This window comes from Schistosoma mansoni, chromosome 2, assembly GCF_000237925.1.
Source record: "Schistosoma mansoni strain Puerto Rico chromosome 2, complete genome".
Taxonomy (NCBI): domain Eukaryota; kingdom Metazoa; phylum Platyhelminthes; class Trematoda; order Strigeidida; family Schistosomatidae; genus Schistosoma; species Schistosoma mansoni.
In genome coordinates this window covers 4585019-4599894 of record NC_031496.1, presented here as the reverse complement: position 1 = coordinate 4599894, position 14876 = coordinate 4585019, and the positions used below count along the sequence as shown (strand labels likewise).

The following is a 14876-nucleotide window of genomic DNA, read 5'->3' as shown; positions in this document are numbered from 1 at the left end:
AATAATTGTTACAATCATAATATTAATAATCATTTTAACTAAAGACGAATATTCAGATACATTGAAGAGCTGAGCAATCAGTGTTGGTAGAACAAAATGATCAAGTATTTCATAAGAATTTGCTGCGTTTATAAAAGATATAGCTAGAAATGTCATCGTTTTTTTTTATATATGTACATATATACTACTTATTAATTGTTCATTAGGTATATATATATTTATATTTCTGTGTGAATATAGACTCATTAGTTATCTGTATAAATAAATCACAGGATAATGATATCATTTTCACAGAAAGAATCATCTTGATATGCTTACATTATATTACCAAAAAAAGAAGAAGAAATTAGTTTTGATACAATTTTTTTAATTTTAAACTCGATTAATACTTTCAATAAATCGACCAATATTCTCTTCAGTCCCAGTAATTTTTGCCCTTTGATAATTACTCCATAACATACCAGTTACATCGAGTACAATTAAATCACTTGAAATTTTACTTACTGCTTGTAATAAGAAAATACCATCCCATCCTAAATTATTATTAACAAATCGTGCACATTCTGTTTCTTCTGTATGTGATAATTGTTTTAATGCTTTTAAATATTGACGTATAAATTGTACACGACGATATGGTAAACATAATTTTGTTATCCATATAAATGTATTTAATATTGTTAAACTAGCCATTAATATATACCAGAACCATAAAAATATATAAACTTTTTCAATAAAATAATTTACTGGAAGAACACATTGAAGTGTATATCTGTAATGAATAGAAAAGAGATACAATAATGAAAATAATTTGGAAAATTAACAAAATTTCAATAAATAGATGATTATTGTCGATTCTTATTTATGACTAAATAAGTGAAATAAGTTTTGGAATTCTAATGAGAAGCCCAAATCACTGGAATTCAACCATATGAGAGAGTTGCTCATCAACAGTATCGGAGAATGACTGAGCAGTATCAGAACTTGAGTGAATTTGTATGTGTAGCTCAGTAGTTTAAAGGTTAAGCGCTCAACTCGAGATGTAAAACGACCTGGGTTTGATCTTTGGTAAAGTCGTAGCTGCGCATTTCTGATGGTAATTATAGCGTCACAAAACAGCTGTTTAGTGCTTCCTGGTGTTTAGTGGTAATCTAATCATGATTAGTTCACGATGTACTGCTGAGTAATATTTATCAATACCATGTTTTTGTCTGAACCTTCAAGTGTTAGTGGAATCCATATGCATTGAATTGCCATGTGGTTGGTCACTAGTCGAAGTGAAATTGCACAGTATGACTTGTATTATCAAAGTGCATATTCCACTCTATTACAATTAACTTCATTGAAAGAAGGTCCAATGTTATTTGATAAAAACATGATATATATATAAAGTTTAGGTGGACCATTGGATGATAACTCACTAGTAAATACACCATTCCTCATGCAAAGTGTTTAAATTCTAAGTTTGATTTTAATTCGAGGGGGTGTAATGGCAGTGAGTGTATACCAGTGATAAATCTCATGTTCGGTTGAGAAAAATGTCTAATATTTCAAAATTTTCAACGACTATGTATCTGGAAATAATCCACAGTTCAGATCATATTCAAACAATAGTATTAATAATAGTATCTTTGGTTTGGTACAAACTGCTAGGAAACAGTAATAATAATAAATTTAAACTTAGACTCTCCAAAATAATGTAATTTCCAAGTTGCATCAACACAAACATTTCTGACAAAAGTAATTAGTAATGTAGAGCAATAAAATATGCAGAGGGTGCATAAACATTAAGAAAATCAGTTTTTTTTGTGAACCTTCAAGAATTGCTCCAGAAAGCCTTCAGAAGCTTGGGAAAGAGATTGAATAGAAACTCCGCAGAAAAATCTAAAGGAGTGAAACATTTTTTGTCGCTCCTGGATAATCACTTACGATGTTACCAAAGTTAATGTGTTTTTCAGAACTGCTGTATAAAATCAAGGTTGCCCATAAATAAATAACCTTGCTTCTCATACATAAATCTCATTTTTATTTAGCAACTCTTATACACCAAGTAGGGATCAAGTATAGGAATCTTTAAGGAATCTAAAAAGTTCTTTAAAACGTCTGTATCAAGCATCCAAGTAGCAGAATAATTAAATTTGTTACAAAATGTCAGTGATCAAAAAAACTCCTGGATGAAAATATGTTTAATTAGTACAAAGATGTGTTTGGTAAATAAACGGATAGCATTTACTGAAATATATTTTAAGTATAACATGGACAAATTGTAATATAAGATTTAGTAGAGAAAATATTCTCGAAAGAATCAAAAACGAAGTATATACAGATGTAAGGTTAATCCTTAACAAACATTAACTGCAGAAAATAATAATAGAACTAAATAGACTGTGATAATCCTACTTGAGATCTAATCCATCATGGAAATCATGTTAAATTTAACTATTACCTACATATTTATCCACTTATTCATAGCCTAGTTAGAAATACTTGTTTGTTTCTTTAGTTCCCCAGTTTTCCAGTATTTTCTACACATTTTCCATTATTCTACCGTTCAGAAAAATACATACGTAGGTATTTAGTAATAGTAATATCAAACGTAATACTATATTTATGGAATATATTGTATTACATAAGATTATACACTATGGCATAATGAGTTCTTATACACATTTTGGACAAATATGATCTTATTGTGATTTATGTAATTCATAATGTATTTTATCGTATTATGTACTGAAGAGATTTTGTTGAACTAAACAAGAAAAAACGTGACATTTATGGTATTTTGCTAATAATGTATTACCTACATCAATAGCATCTTACTAAAAACAATTTTTACAAGGAAAATGAATTGGAATAGGACTCAGAATGTGCGTTTTGTTGATATTATAAGACTAGTCAGCCGGATATAAATGACACATTTAAGTGTTGATGTTTACACGGAGACTAGAATATAACATCTATCGCATCAAACATTAACATCTTATCTATCAAGCTACTGAGTTTAAATAGCCTCAAATTCATTCAATGTGTATAATGTTTATCCATGAAAACGTGTAGTAACCCGTTGTTCATGAATAAAACTGAATTTTGACCATCTATGTTGGTTTATCAAGTGAATGTCTCAATATTACTGTTGGATTCAATTGATGGCAAATTTTGAAATAATGGCTAGCGCTGGAATTCACTACAAGTGTTTCGTTCTATTAGAACCCCTACGAACAGTTGTGAAGTGCATACATGATGAACGAATCAGTGACTATCTGGACTTAGTAACTGAAATGTCAATACACTGACGTTTGAATTAATAGGTGATACTTTTAATTCGTACCGTGGACATTGATACTAAGCTGCAATTTTATCTAGCTGAGAATTCCAAATAGAATACTAAAGATTCTAACTCCAAATAGGATTAAATACTTATCCTCAATTCTACTCTTAGTAAGTCCATAAAACATAAAATAAAGATAACAATAATGTACAACATAGAGGGATTCCCACAAGAAATCCATTAACTTACCATGATGTAATAAAATTAATGCTCATTAAATCACCAATAAAATACAAAGTAGCGTTCACAGAATCGTGGTTCTAATCGTTTCATCCAATCAACTAAAGAATGGAATGAAATCCTCATTTTCTATCTGTAAGGTATTAGCTAGTTATTGTCGTACATGTTGGTTTCTACTGTTACTTTTCAATTTACAAAGCACAGTGGATTCAGTTTGTTCATATACATTTAAACAATAAACCCTAATATAATTCTGTGTATTCGAGAAACAGCAGTGGTTATGATTCAGATGTGTGGTTCAATAGTTGGATTACTTTGAGCTCAATCTTGGTAATAATGTATGATGATATTGGTTGGTTATTTCCCAAAAAATCAATAAATCTTTCCTAAAACTATATGTAAGACGAATTATAAGCATTAGAGAAGATATATATTCCGGTAAACTTTGTAATTCCAACCGTTTACTAATGTTTCTTCCAAACAATGGTATAATATACCCGAAACAATTCGAACTTGGTCATTCGAAATTGCTTTATATCCATACTGTCTACGAACTAATTCTTTCTTCCTGTATTATAGATTTATACACAATCTTTCTTTTATATATTACTACCATTGAAGTAACTACTTCTATGGATTTGGTGTTCATTTTATTGTGCTAATGAGATGTGGCAACTTGGAAGGATGCATGTATGTGTCTGGTCCCATGTTTTAGCTGACTGATTCAATCCATGTTGATGAACCAACATTTTACAGCCAAACAACAAAAACGTAAGACATTTGGATAACTGAATTTCAGTACAGTGGTTTAGGGAACTCTCGTAAGTTACTAAACAAGAAAGTTTGGGATTCAATCGATGGTGGAATTTGTTGGTACACAATTGTTCATCGTTTCCAATTTTTATTGCTTATTTTAGTTAGTTTTTAATTCAATTTCGCACCAAGTATCAAGCATTGTATAAATAAATTACACAAATCTTTATACTATTTATGAAATGACCTAATAAGTACCATTGAAATTCAATATAAAGTTTCAAATAAAAATCTTACTTAATTCGAAATCTAAATTCTGGAACAATAAAATGCAAGTAGTGACTTATTCATGTTCTGTTAGTAAGAATTACAAGAATTATTATACATGGACAATAAGTTTTCAAATGAACTTTACGTTTTAATTATTTATCCGTTGATAATTTAAGTTACACACTTTTTAAATCGACTTATACATGTAATAGTTAGATATCAATATGTACACCAGAAAGATAGACGCCTTCATTGAGAGTTTAGGCGTGATTTATAGAAAGTTAAATCATAATATTTATGAAATAATTGCTGATTCTTTCTAGCTTGGATAGTTATTTTCCTGGACTGGATTAAACGTAAGGGCGGTGGCATACATTAGAATGATTAAGTTTGAGGTTTATTCTTCTAAGACGTTACGTTTTTCGATTTCTGAAGTTATACAACACTTGTCCACTGTAGAAGAATCCCAAATTAGAAACAAGAACTTTTCTTTACAAAATTCATTAACTGTGACTATCAGTGGAACCACCAACTCAGTTGATAATCCATTGGGGCTTGAAGCGTAAGATCGTGAGTTCAATCAACAATGTGAACATTATTCCCGGGATGTACGTAAATCCAGTTTACGCATCCTAAATAAAATGAAACATTCACCACGAATTTCACTACGAGACGATAAAATGATTATATCAACAAAGACTGGTCAAAAGTTAGTCCAGAATATCAACGACGGGAACACTTTAAAATTTTACTACAGCTATTATCTATCAAATATTTGTCATCGCAGAAACTTCCAAGTCACAAAATTTTCTTGGCGAAGTTCTGTGAATCAACCAATAATTCATTAATTTTCACATGTGTTCTTCTTTACCTCAATTCCTTATTATTGGATTTATATTTATGAACCATTCACTTGGTACATTCATTGTTTATCCGACATATGCGCGAACTAGTATACATCAAATTATGGTGAAAATTAAGAATAATCCCTAAGAAATTTCATAAAAACATAAAGGGGTATTTATGAAAATTGATTTTTTTTCCTCTGTTCAAAATCATCAAAGCGCAAAATATGTAGAAATTTAACTGTTATTTTCGGGTGAAATTTAAATTGGAATTTGGGTTATAAGTTTGTTAAAACATTAATTTATTCATTACGTAATCATGGTCACAGTTGTCAAAATAAATATACAAACTATTACTAATCTTTTGAAAATCAGTAATATTTATAATCATGCCCAGTGACAGTAATTTAAATTTATTGACAAATGCTTGGTAAAAAGGTGTTTTTAATGTAGGCTTCCTAACTTTTGTTTATACTTGTCAATGTATACGCACTCTATTCAAAAATTACGCTAACTTTGGTTAATATTAGATGGATAGCGAAAGAAATAACCAATGAGATTGCAATTAAAACACCATAGTCTATAATCATTCTGTCTTTAGCAGTCTAACTTTATTCAGGTTTAAATTTAATGAAAGTCATGTATTCTTTGCAAACATGAATAGTTATCTCAAAATACTCTTTTTCTGATTGATATCTTGGATCGATCAATGTTAGACCACCATTGAAAACCAGGAAGCACTGGACGGCTGTTTGATCCTAGTATGGGATTACACAACCACATACTGATAATTACCATTTGCTCTCAGGTGACTAGCCACAGGATGAATTTGTCGGAGTTCTAGTGAGAATCATTGACCAGTACAGTTCAACCCGTATCGGATGTGAGACAGCTATTCACCTCAGATAATCGATGGAGGGTTGTGCACGATCATGAATCAATTGAAGTTAGTTATTAACACCGTTCAATACCGGCTCAGTGGTCGAGAAGATAAGTGTCCAAGCACGAGATCGAAGATGCTGGGTTCACATCCCGCGTCCGGATTCGTGGATGCTGACTGATCACCAGTCTCATACTATGACGAAACGACCGTCCAGTGCTTCCACGTTTTCAATGCTGGTCTAACATTGAACGATTCATGATCTCAATCAAATAATTAACAATCTCCACAACCTCATACTGATAAATATGTGTGTGACAGAATACCTGGAAATGTTGGGATAAATTTTTTTCATGTGAGCTTGTATTTATCCAAATTGCTACATATGCATTAGTTTATTATGGTATATTGTCGAGATATATATATTAGCACGCGAACTATTCTTTTGAATACACATTAACACTCGTTTACTTTACAATGAAAATAAGATATATTTTCTACAGTGTGATTTTTATGTTTGTCTAAAATGAATAAAACATAAATTTTGTATCAGAGTTTGTAAGTAAATCTGAACAATTCACATTGAGTGACGACCGACTAGTAATGAATTTCATGTCATAAGTGTTCTTTTTAACTTTGGTTGAATTCTGTTGAATAAGTTGTAACTAATGTAGATAACATTTCATTGGATTGACTGCACTTATTGTCAGCCTGTATATTATATAGAAACAGATAAAGTTCTGAAGACCTCCTAAGTTTTGTGGTTTGGTTGTGTCAATGATTGAGACAAGTTATCAGCTACTACGTTTTAGTAAAATTGTAGTATAAATATTAGGAATATCCTTAGTGTTGTCCTTTTTATAAAGAAAACGTTTTGAATAATCATTTGTGACGTGTAAGTCAAAGTGTGTGAAGTGTTGACGAATAATTCCTACGTTATGATAATGGATCTTGAATTCAGCAGGAATCTTCTGTTTTGGTCATCAGGATAATGCTTCATCTTTACTCACAATATATATTCTCCTGAAATATTTTTGTTCTAAAACGCAGAGTAGATGATATGGGGGGCGGTAATAGGATACTTTGTAGACAACAAGTCATAAAATAACGATGAAACTGTGGGACGTTTCTTGTTCCAAACTCTAGTCATATTTTGCACAATCGAATTATTAATTAGAAATATATATAGCTTTGGACACAGAAAGCATTATTAAGAGGATAAATAGGATTGATGTATCATAAACTTGATAAAATAGAATTTATGTAACCTTAGTTTGGATATTTAGCGATTTACAAATAGTATCGGAGGATTTGTTGAGATTGTTCAAGTAAGCTACGAAATCCAAAGTTCTTTATAAAACACCTTTCACTTATAATAATCATGTATTTACTAATCATTAACTTCACGAGATAATTTCTGAAGTTTTAGTACGAAGAAGTAATTAGTGGAGCTTTACACTGTAGGGAGTGGGATGATTACTCACCAGTGACATCGGATGTTCACTTTACAATATTATAAATTTATTGAAGTTATGAATGTATACTGCTGAATGATGACTTAGAGATCTTAAGATTTGTTGACAAGGAAATCTTGGGTTTGACTCCAACTAGAGAACACTAATGAGACGTTCTGAACTGGGATAAAACAGCTTTTGCTTATTTCCCTATTTTTTCAATATTGATGTGACTAATTTTAATCCTTGATGCAAACTATATAATACATATATACCATAAATATAAATAATATATTAGAGTTTAGTGTAAAAAAACATGCGAAGATATAATAGTGAACAACATTTCAACGAATACTAAGTTCCAATGATGATCTCATATTCAAAGGAAAAGAAAATTAGTTATTGATTCATCCTATATTAAACTTTTATTTGTGTTGGATTGCTAAAACCATCGATCCTGAACAGTTTTGTTCTTAAGTATAGCTATCATTCAACTAATATTCATCATGATATATATATATATATATGTATATATATATATATATATAATCCAAAATTACGAAATATAATCCTATTCATACTGACCTGAATAACGACAAACAAACAAAACAGTCACTAAAAAGATAACAATGTAGACGGCTTATCAGTGATGAAATATTTTACGAAAATGATTATATTGTAGTTTACAGCCCGAAAACGGATATTCTTCACTTGATTTTTAAAATTTGGCATAAAATCCGATTTAATGTGATTTAGTCAATTGTTGAGATAAATGAAAGAACCTCACGGTTGAATTCATGAGTCAATCTAAGCTAGACCGCCATTGAAAACTTGGAAGCACTGGACGGTCGTTTCGTCATAGTATGAGACTGGTGATCAGTCAGCATCCACGAATCTGGACGCGGGATGTGAACCCAGCATCTTCGATCTCGTGCTTGGACACTTATTGTGTCGAGCACTGAGTAGGCATCTAACGGTGTTAATATCTAACTTCAATTGATTCATGATCGTGCACAACCCTTCATCGATTATCTGAGATGAATAACTGTCTGATATCCGATACGGGTTGAACTGTACTGGTCAATGATTCTCACTAGAACTCCAACAAATTCATTTTGTAGCTGGTCACTAGTGGGCACATGATTATTTTCAGTGAAAATACTACAATCCCCACAAATCCCTGTATTGATTATAAATGAAAAATCATATTATGAAATGCCCTCTCCTAAATTCTACATTAGCCCTAATAGTAGGATTAATTGTTGTATTAATAGTAGTACCATCAACTGTAGTAAAAGTTGCATTAGTAAATATATTACTTTTCTAAGATTTCGCCTCCTTTGAATAATTTTTGCTGATTGGTCGATTAATATTAACATCTCAGTTGTGTACGCCTATAGTCACCATAGCAATGGCTTAGTAATACCGTCTGTGTTAATAATACATAGTGATTCTCGTTTACATGTTACGAGACATGTCCGTCCCCATTGAAATTTCAGATGCCTCTTTTTACCAATTGGAAATTTACACGAAACCTAGATCCAAAAAGATGTTTTATCAACACCATCAAACACTTAAAATAAAATACAAAGTTGGTGCAGAGAAATACAATCTAGTTTACTTTTGATGTTTCAACATTCAAGTATTATTTATAAATCAATTTAATTGTAGTTGTTTAAGTCACTTCTTGTCGCTTAAATGTATAAAGTGAATTCAGTCCTTTTTTACAGATTTACTACTTTCTATTAAACTTGTGAAATATAACCAGGTACCAATGGATTTAAAAGATCCATGTGTAACTGATTATCAGGTATTACTGTTGATTAGCTTTGAGATTTAACGTTGGTAATGATAGAGATATCACCAACCATTAGTGTGCCAATCTTGATAAAATTGGAAATAGGAACAAGAGAATAACAAATCAGTAGTGTGTTTGCTGCAAGGAACAGTAAAACTTAAGTTTTTCCCCTATTACATTTTAAGTGCATTCTATCCAGAAATCCAAGACCACGATGAAGCAATCAACTAACGGTTTTCTTGTTGAATTCACTCAACATTTAAAACCTTCTTCGAGGCAATGAACAATATGTATTCTGTATACGATAATTTAGTTAAAGCCAATATGTTGACCGATGTTTATGTGTGAATTTGTGTAAACATAAATAAAACAGGAGGGGTTTTGTGGATAGTATAGTAATTTTGATAGTTGAGATCATGAATCAATTGAAGCTAGATCATCATGAAAAACCTGGAAGCACTAGACGGCCGTTTCATCCTATTGTGGGACTTCTCAACAGTGCGCATCCACTTTCCCGTCTCACGAGATTCGATCACAGGACCTATCAGTCTCGCACATGAGCGCTTAACCCATAGACCACTGAGCCGGCATCCAAAGATGTTAATGTCTAACTTCAACCGATCCACGAAATTGAGCGACACATCCACCATTATCTTCAGTGAGTTACAATCTCACATCTCTCATAAATAAAGCAGATGAATCTTAAACCTTAGTCTACCTTTTAATTCCAAATTTTACTGAGAAAATGCACAATATTAGGAGAACTGATGATAATCTGCACAATTTATGGCAGCTAATCATGAAGTGACGGGTTCTTAAGATCAGTTATATGACAATCGGAATAATTCTTTATTGGGTTTAACGAATGTTGATAGAGGATTTCTGAGTTGACCCATTGCAATGATCAATAACAATGACTTACACAATGTCAAACGTTTGATTAGTGTTTCTTGTCGTGAATGGGTATCCTAATGTGATGTCTAAATAACAGAACTGTACATTGAGAAAGTGCTTTAAAGAGGGTTAATCCCAGTACACTGATTAAATTGTTGATCTGTATCATGAACTAATAATAGTTAGAAATGTAGATCAACAACAGGACGGCATACTTAGTTGATGGCATCCACTATAGTCGGTTATCTTGAAACAAGTTTCAGTTTAGTACTACTGAACAGGTTTAAAAAAAGAAGAAACAATATTGTACTGTAAACCGAAATGTACTCGACAGTTATTTTACTGTAGCATAAGACTATTCCAAAAAAAATGGAACCCCCAAAACACATGCGATCAAAGCAAGCACTTTCAGATTTACTGTGATCTCTCAGTCATTTTTTCCAAGGATAAAACATTCTTTATCAATTAAAAGTTTTTACTCCGCACAATCAAAGTTCAAATTAAAAATATCATCTTATTGAGACCTATCTGAATAACGACAAACAAGTAACATAGTCACCATATAGTTCATAATACACTTTACATGGTTTAAAATTAATGGTGTTTATATTACAAAAATGATTATAATAATTCATACTTAAGTAAAGAGATATTCAATGTTTACATCACTTACACGCTTACATACATTTTAACAAAATCAACAGTGCTAATCACTAGTTCTCCGATTTTCTCCGTTCTATCTTATGAAACTAATAATAATAACATTGATAGAAAATTAATCCATAAAAGGTAATCAAATATTTTGATTGAGTTTTGTTCTCTGAATTTTGTGCTGATGATATCGTTCAGAATAACGATGGAAGGTTCAAGACCGAACCTTTCCAGCTCAGAGAACGAAACTCCATCAAAATAATCCACCTGAGCTACAAGTCTCCACTATCATATAATCAAATAATAAGACTTAACCAGTTTATGCGTATACAAGAAAAATGTAGAATAAAACAATTGTCCAACATTTATTCAACTATCGTCAACCATAGTTTCCAACAAAAAAAAACAAAAAAAGATTTTCAGAGTGCTAGGAAGTGGTTCATGTAAGTATGACTTATTGACATCGGTAATTTGACAATTGACATATGTCAATTTTATCAGTAACTAGTAAATATAAAGTTTTGCATTGTTTCGGTAACTTTTAAAATACTTCTGCCATTTTCATTTACATTAGTTAGACGATATTGATTAGATAAGTAGTAGGTTTCTAGTTTTAAATCAAAACAGTTTAGACAATGAAAATAGATGTAAAATGATATTATTTTTTTTAAAAAAATATTCTACATTCAACTCTTCAGTGATTAACTTTGGAAGTTAAGATGTAACCAGTTTAAACTAAGTGACTAAATAGTATTTTACTATTAACGAAATTCGAATACGATATGTTTAATCTTTTATGTGGATAAATGTGAAAGTTGTTAGGAAGGAATGAATCAGGGTTGAGATTATCTTCTATGTTTCTAACGTTCAATAATTTTGTTATAACAATCATTTTCTGTCTTTTTTTTCTATACGTTTAGTTGATGATTGTCGCAGATTAAAGTATGATTTTGATTAAATATTTCATTTTTAAACATCAGGATTTATCCACAATCGTTTGCTATGAAAGTGTCAGTGTAGCGCAGCCCAAAATGACAGATGAAAAATACATATGCGAAAAAAATCGGTAGTGAAAATAAAATTTTTAATGAAAATTACATTCAACAAATGAATGGAAAAATAAATGAGTGTTGGACACAACAGAATTATTGAACATTGAAAAAATTGGGATAAATCACAGCTACAAACTAAGGTACAGTAATTGTACAGTCGTCTCAAATACTTAACAATCCTATGTTTTAATTTTATCTATAACCATGGTAACTAATTTTTTTAAGCTTATGCACTGAATAATGATGTATATGAGAAATCAATATTGTATATGTATAGAAAACCCGTGTGAAACAGTTTACTGATAAGTTTTCACTACTGAGTTCTAACAAGATGAAAAAATGTCATCTATTCTAAGTTACTAAAAAACTGTTCATTCAGTCGTTTTCAGCGCTTTCAATTTGAAATTCATTGTCCTAGAAAATAACTACCTGACGAGATTTATTGAGTAAATTATCAGCCTTCATAAAATAAACACATTGCTCCAAAGAAGAAAGCTATTTTTGAATTTTCAGGGGCAGGGATATATTGCTGACGATATAATGAAATAACCTCTAAAGAGGTCATTTCGAAAGTTAGAGCAAATCTTCATATGATTGACTGATGTAACTCCAATATTTGTCTGATGAAAAATGGATTGCCACAATTAGCTAGTCACACTTGCAATCTTAACGGAAATGATATATCCAGTTTAATTTACACCTGTGTCACCCCAACTTTAAAGTCTAAGAGATTACTTCAGAGCTAGTTAAGCAACAACTGACCTGTAGGACTGAGGTGTTTACTTGTAGATAGCACTCTCCATTAGTACTGACATAGTCTCCATCAGTACTAATTGTTTACAGAACTATTTTTTTAGGGAAATATTCATCACTAGAAATCAATACGTAGAACAGAGAAGATGTGAATGACATTAAATTTTATTTATATATGAACAATAAGCACGAATTCTCAGTCGAACGATGAAACCGTATTATATGCTTTCGAACGGATAAACGAAATTCGAAAGTTAAAATTACAGTGGAAAGAGAAATCCAGAAAACGGATATTTGTACACACAACTGGGGTTTAAATTCCGAACAGATGAAGCTTCGGCAATGAGAACTTTACATCTAGAAATCATTCAACAAGATTTTATGAATAAAATCGAAGAATTAACATGAAGTGGAATGTTATGAATGTACTATATGTGGTAAAACGGATGCTATAGTTGATTTGCGTTGTTCCTTGTTAAATAATCCTGGTAGATGCTTTCAGATGTGATGAAGAAATGGCTTTTGTATAAACTTTGATATCATTTGTTAGATAAATTTCATCGACAATTTATAAAGCATACTATGAATATCATGATATTTTAGAGGAATCTATGGAGTTCTGTTACTTTTTTAGACAGAATGTAAGATGTTTACAACCTTTACTAAATAACCATCCTTACTAAATAATTAATCTCACCCAGAAGTCATGTATAATTACAACATTCTAAGGCAATTTAAAGGAAAACGAGATAAAGCCGAATATTTATTAATTTTACAATTTATTAGTTCTTAACAATAGGTACTTAAAAGAGGTCATAGTATTGAATCTAGTCAATGTTTAAATTTTACAGTAATTGAAATGTCATTAAATATCTGAATCGAAAACTAACAGTTCACTTTATTTGTTTATGACATATCACGTTTCCATTCAAAGAGATCATCCAACATCCTATTATAGAACTAGTTGGACTCGAACCTTTTGAATAAACACTAAGCTTCATAACTTAGTAGCCTTATTTATTACAATATGAATTTTAGAGAAATAGACACTTGATATCATTACAAAGCAAGCGCTGAGCTGGAATGCTGATGGGAAAACGATATAAAACAGGCTAACAAACATATTGCGTCGGGAATCGGAGACAGACATCAAAAGGATGAAAGGGTTTCCCAGGACAGAGTTAGATGGAGAATGATGATAAGCGGCTTATTCTCCTCCATCAGGAGTAACGGACGTAAGTAAGTAGGACGCCTGGTTCAAATCCTAGAAAATATAATAATATCAAAAGTCATATACTTCGAACCTATTGGGGCTAAAATTCCAAAGTCAAGTCTTCGGAGTTTATTTTCCATACAGATATATAATACACAAACGGATGTGTTAAGAAGTAGTCAGGTTTATTTAAGAATATCTAGTCATAATTTCTTGAAGTCTAAACTGATTGAACTTGTTAATCACGTTCTTCTGGATTTAATTTATTTTACCAAACCAATAAATTTATCCCCATACGAAACGGGGGTGCAAGATTGAACTAACTTACGAGTGCTGTGAGTTCAGGTATGTCTGCTCCAACATGATTTTAGTCAGAATATGTTTTTATCCAGCACGTCCTGCGGTATAGTGCACACATTGTTTAAAATCATGTTTAAGAAGCAGATCTCTTGAGCACTTTCATGAAAGACCAATTCTGAAGAGTGAGTCAAAATACTATGCTGTCTACAAAAGTGATAAAGAACAAAAAGTCAGAATCAATCGGCGGAAAGCTGCTTAGTTGAGAGGCAAATCTTTCCCAGGTGATATTCCCAGTATACCATCCAACAACGATATTGTGGAAATTGACATACGATATTCAGTGATTAGGTATTACAAGAAGACTTCATCAAACTGTACCACACGGACGAAAGTTATGCGCTCTGGTAGAACCGTAAAGCTTTCAGAAAAGCATAGAGATTGCTAAGGCCAAATTACTTGTTGCCAATTTTTATTCTTTTGTCTTTAGTGTTGCAATATGGATGTT

General features: G+C 31.4%; 1 protein-coding gene across 1 annotated transcript; it reads right to left on the bottom strand.

Annotated features, from left to right (window-relative positions):
- Positions 1–372: 372 nt before the first annotated feature.
- Smp_037510 (putative innexin) lies at positions 373–690 on the bottom strand (the record flags this gene model as incomplete). The annotated part of the gene is made up of 1 exon (XM_018795405.1): positions 373–690. The coding sequence occupies one exon, from the start codon at positions 688–690 to the stop codon at positions 373–375; it is 318 nt and encodes a 105-aa protein (XP_018649721.1).
- Positions 691–14876: the final 14186 nt, after the last annotated feature.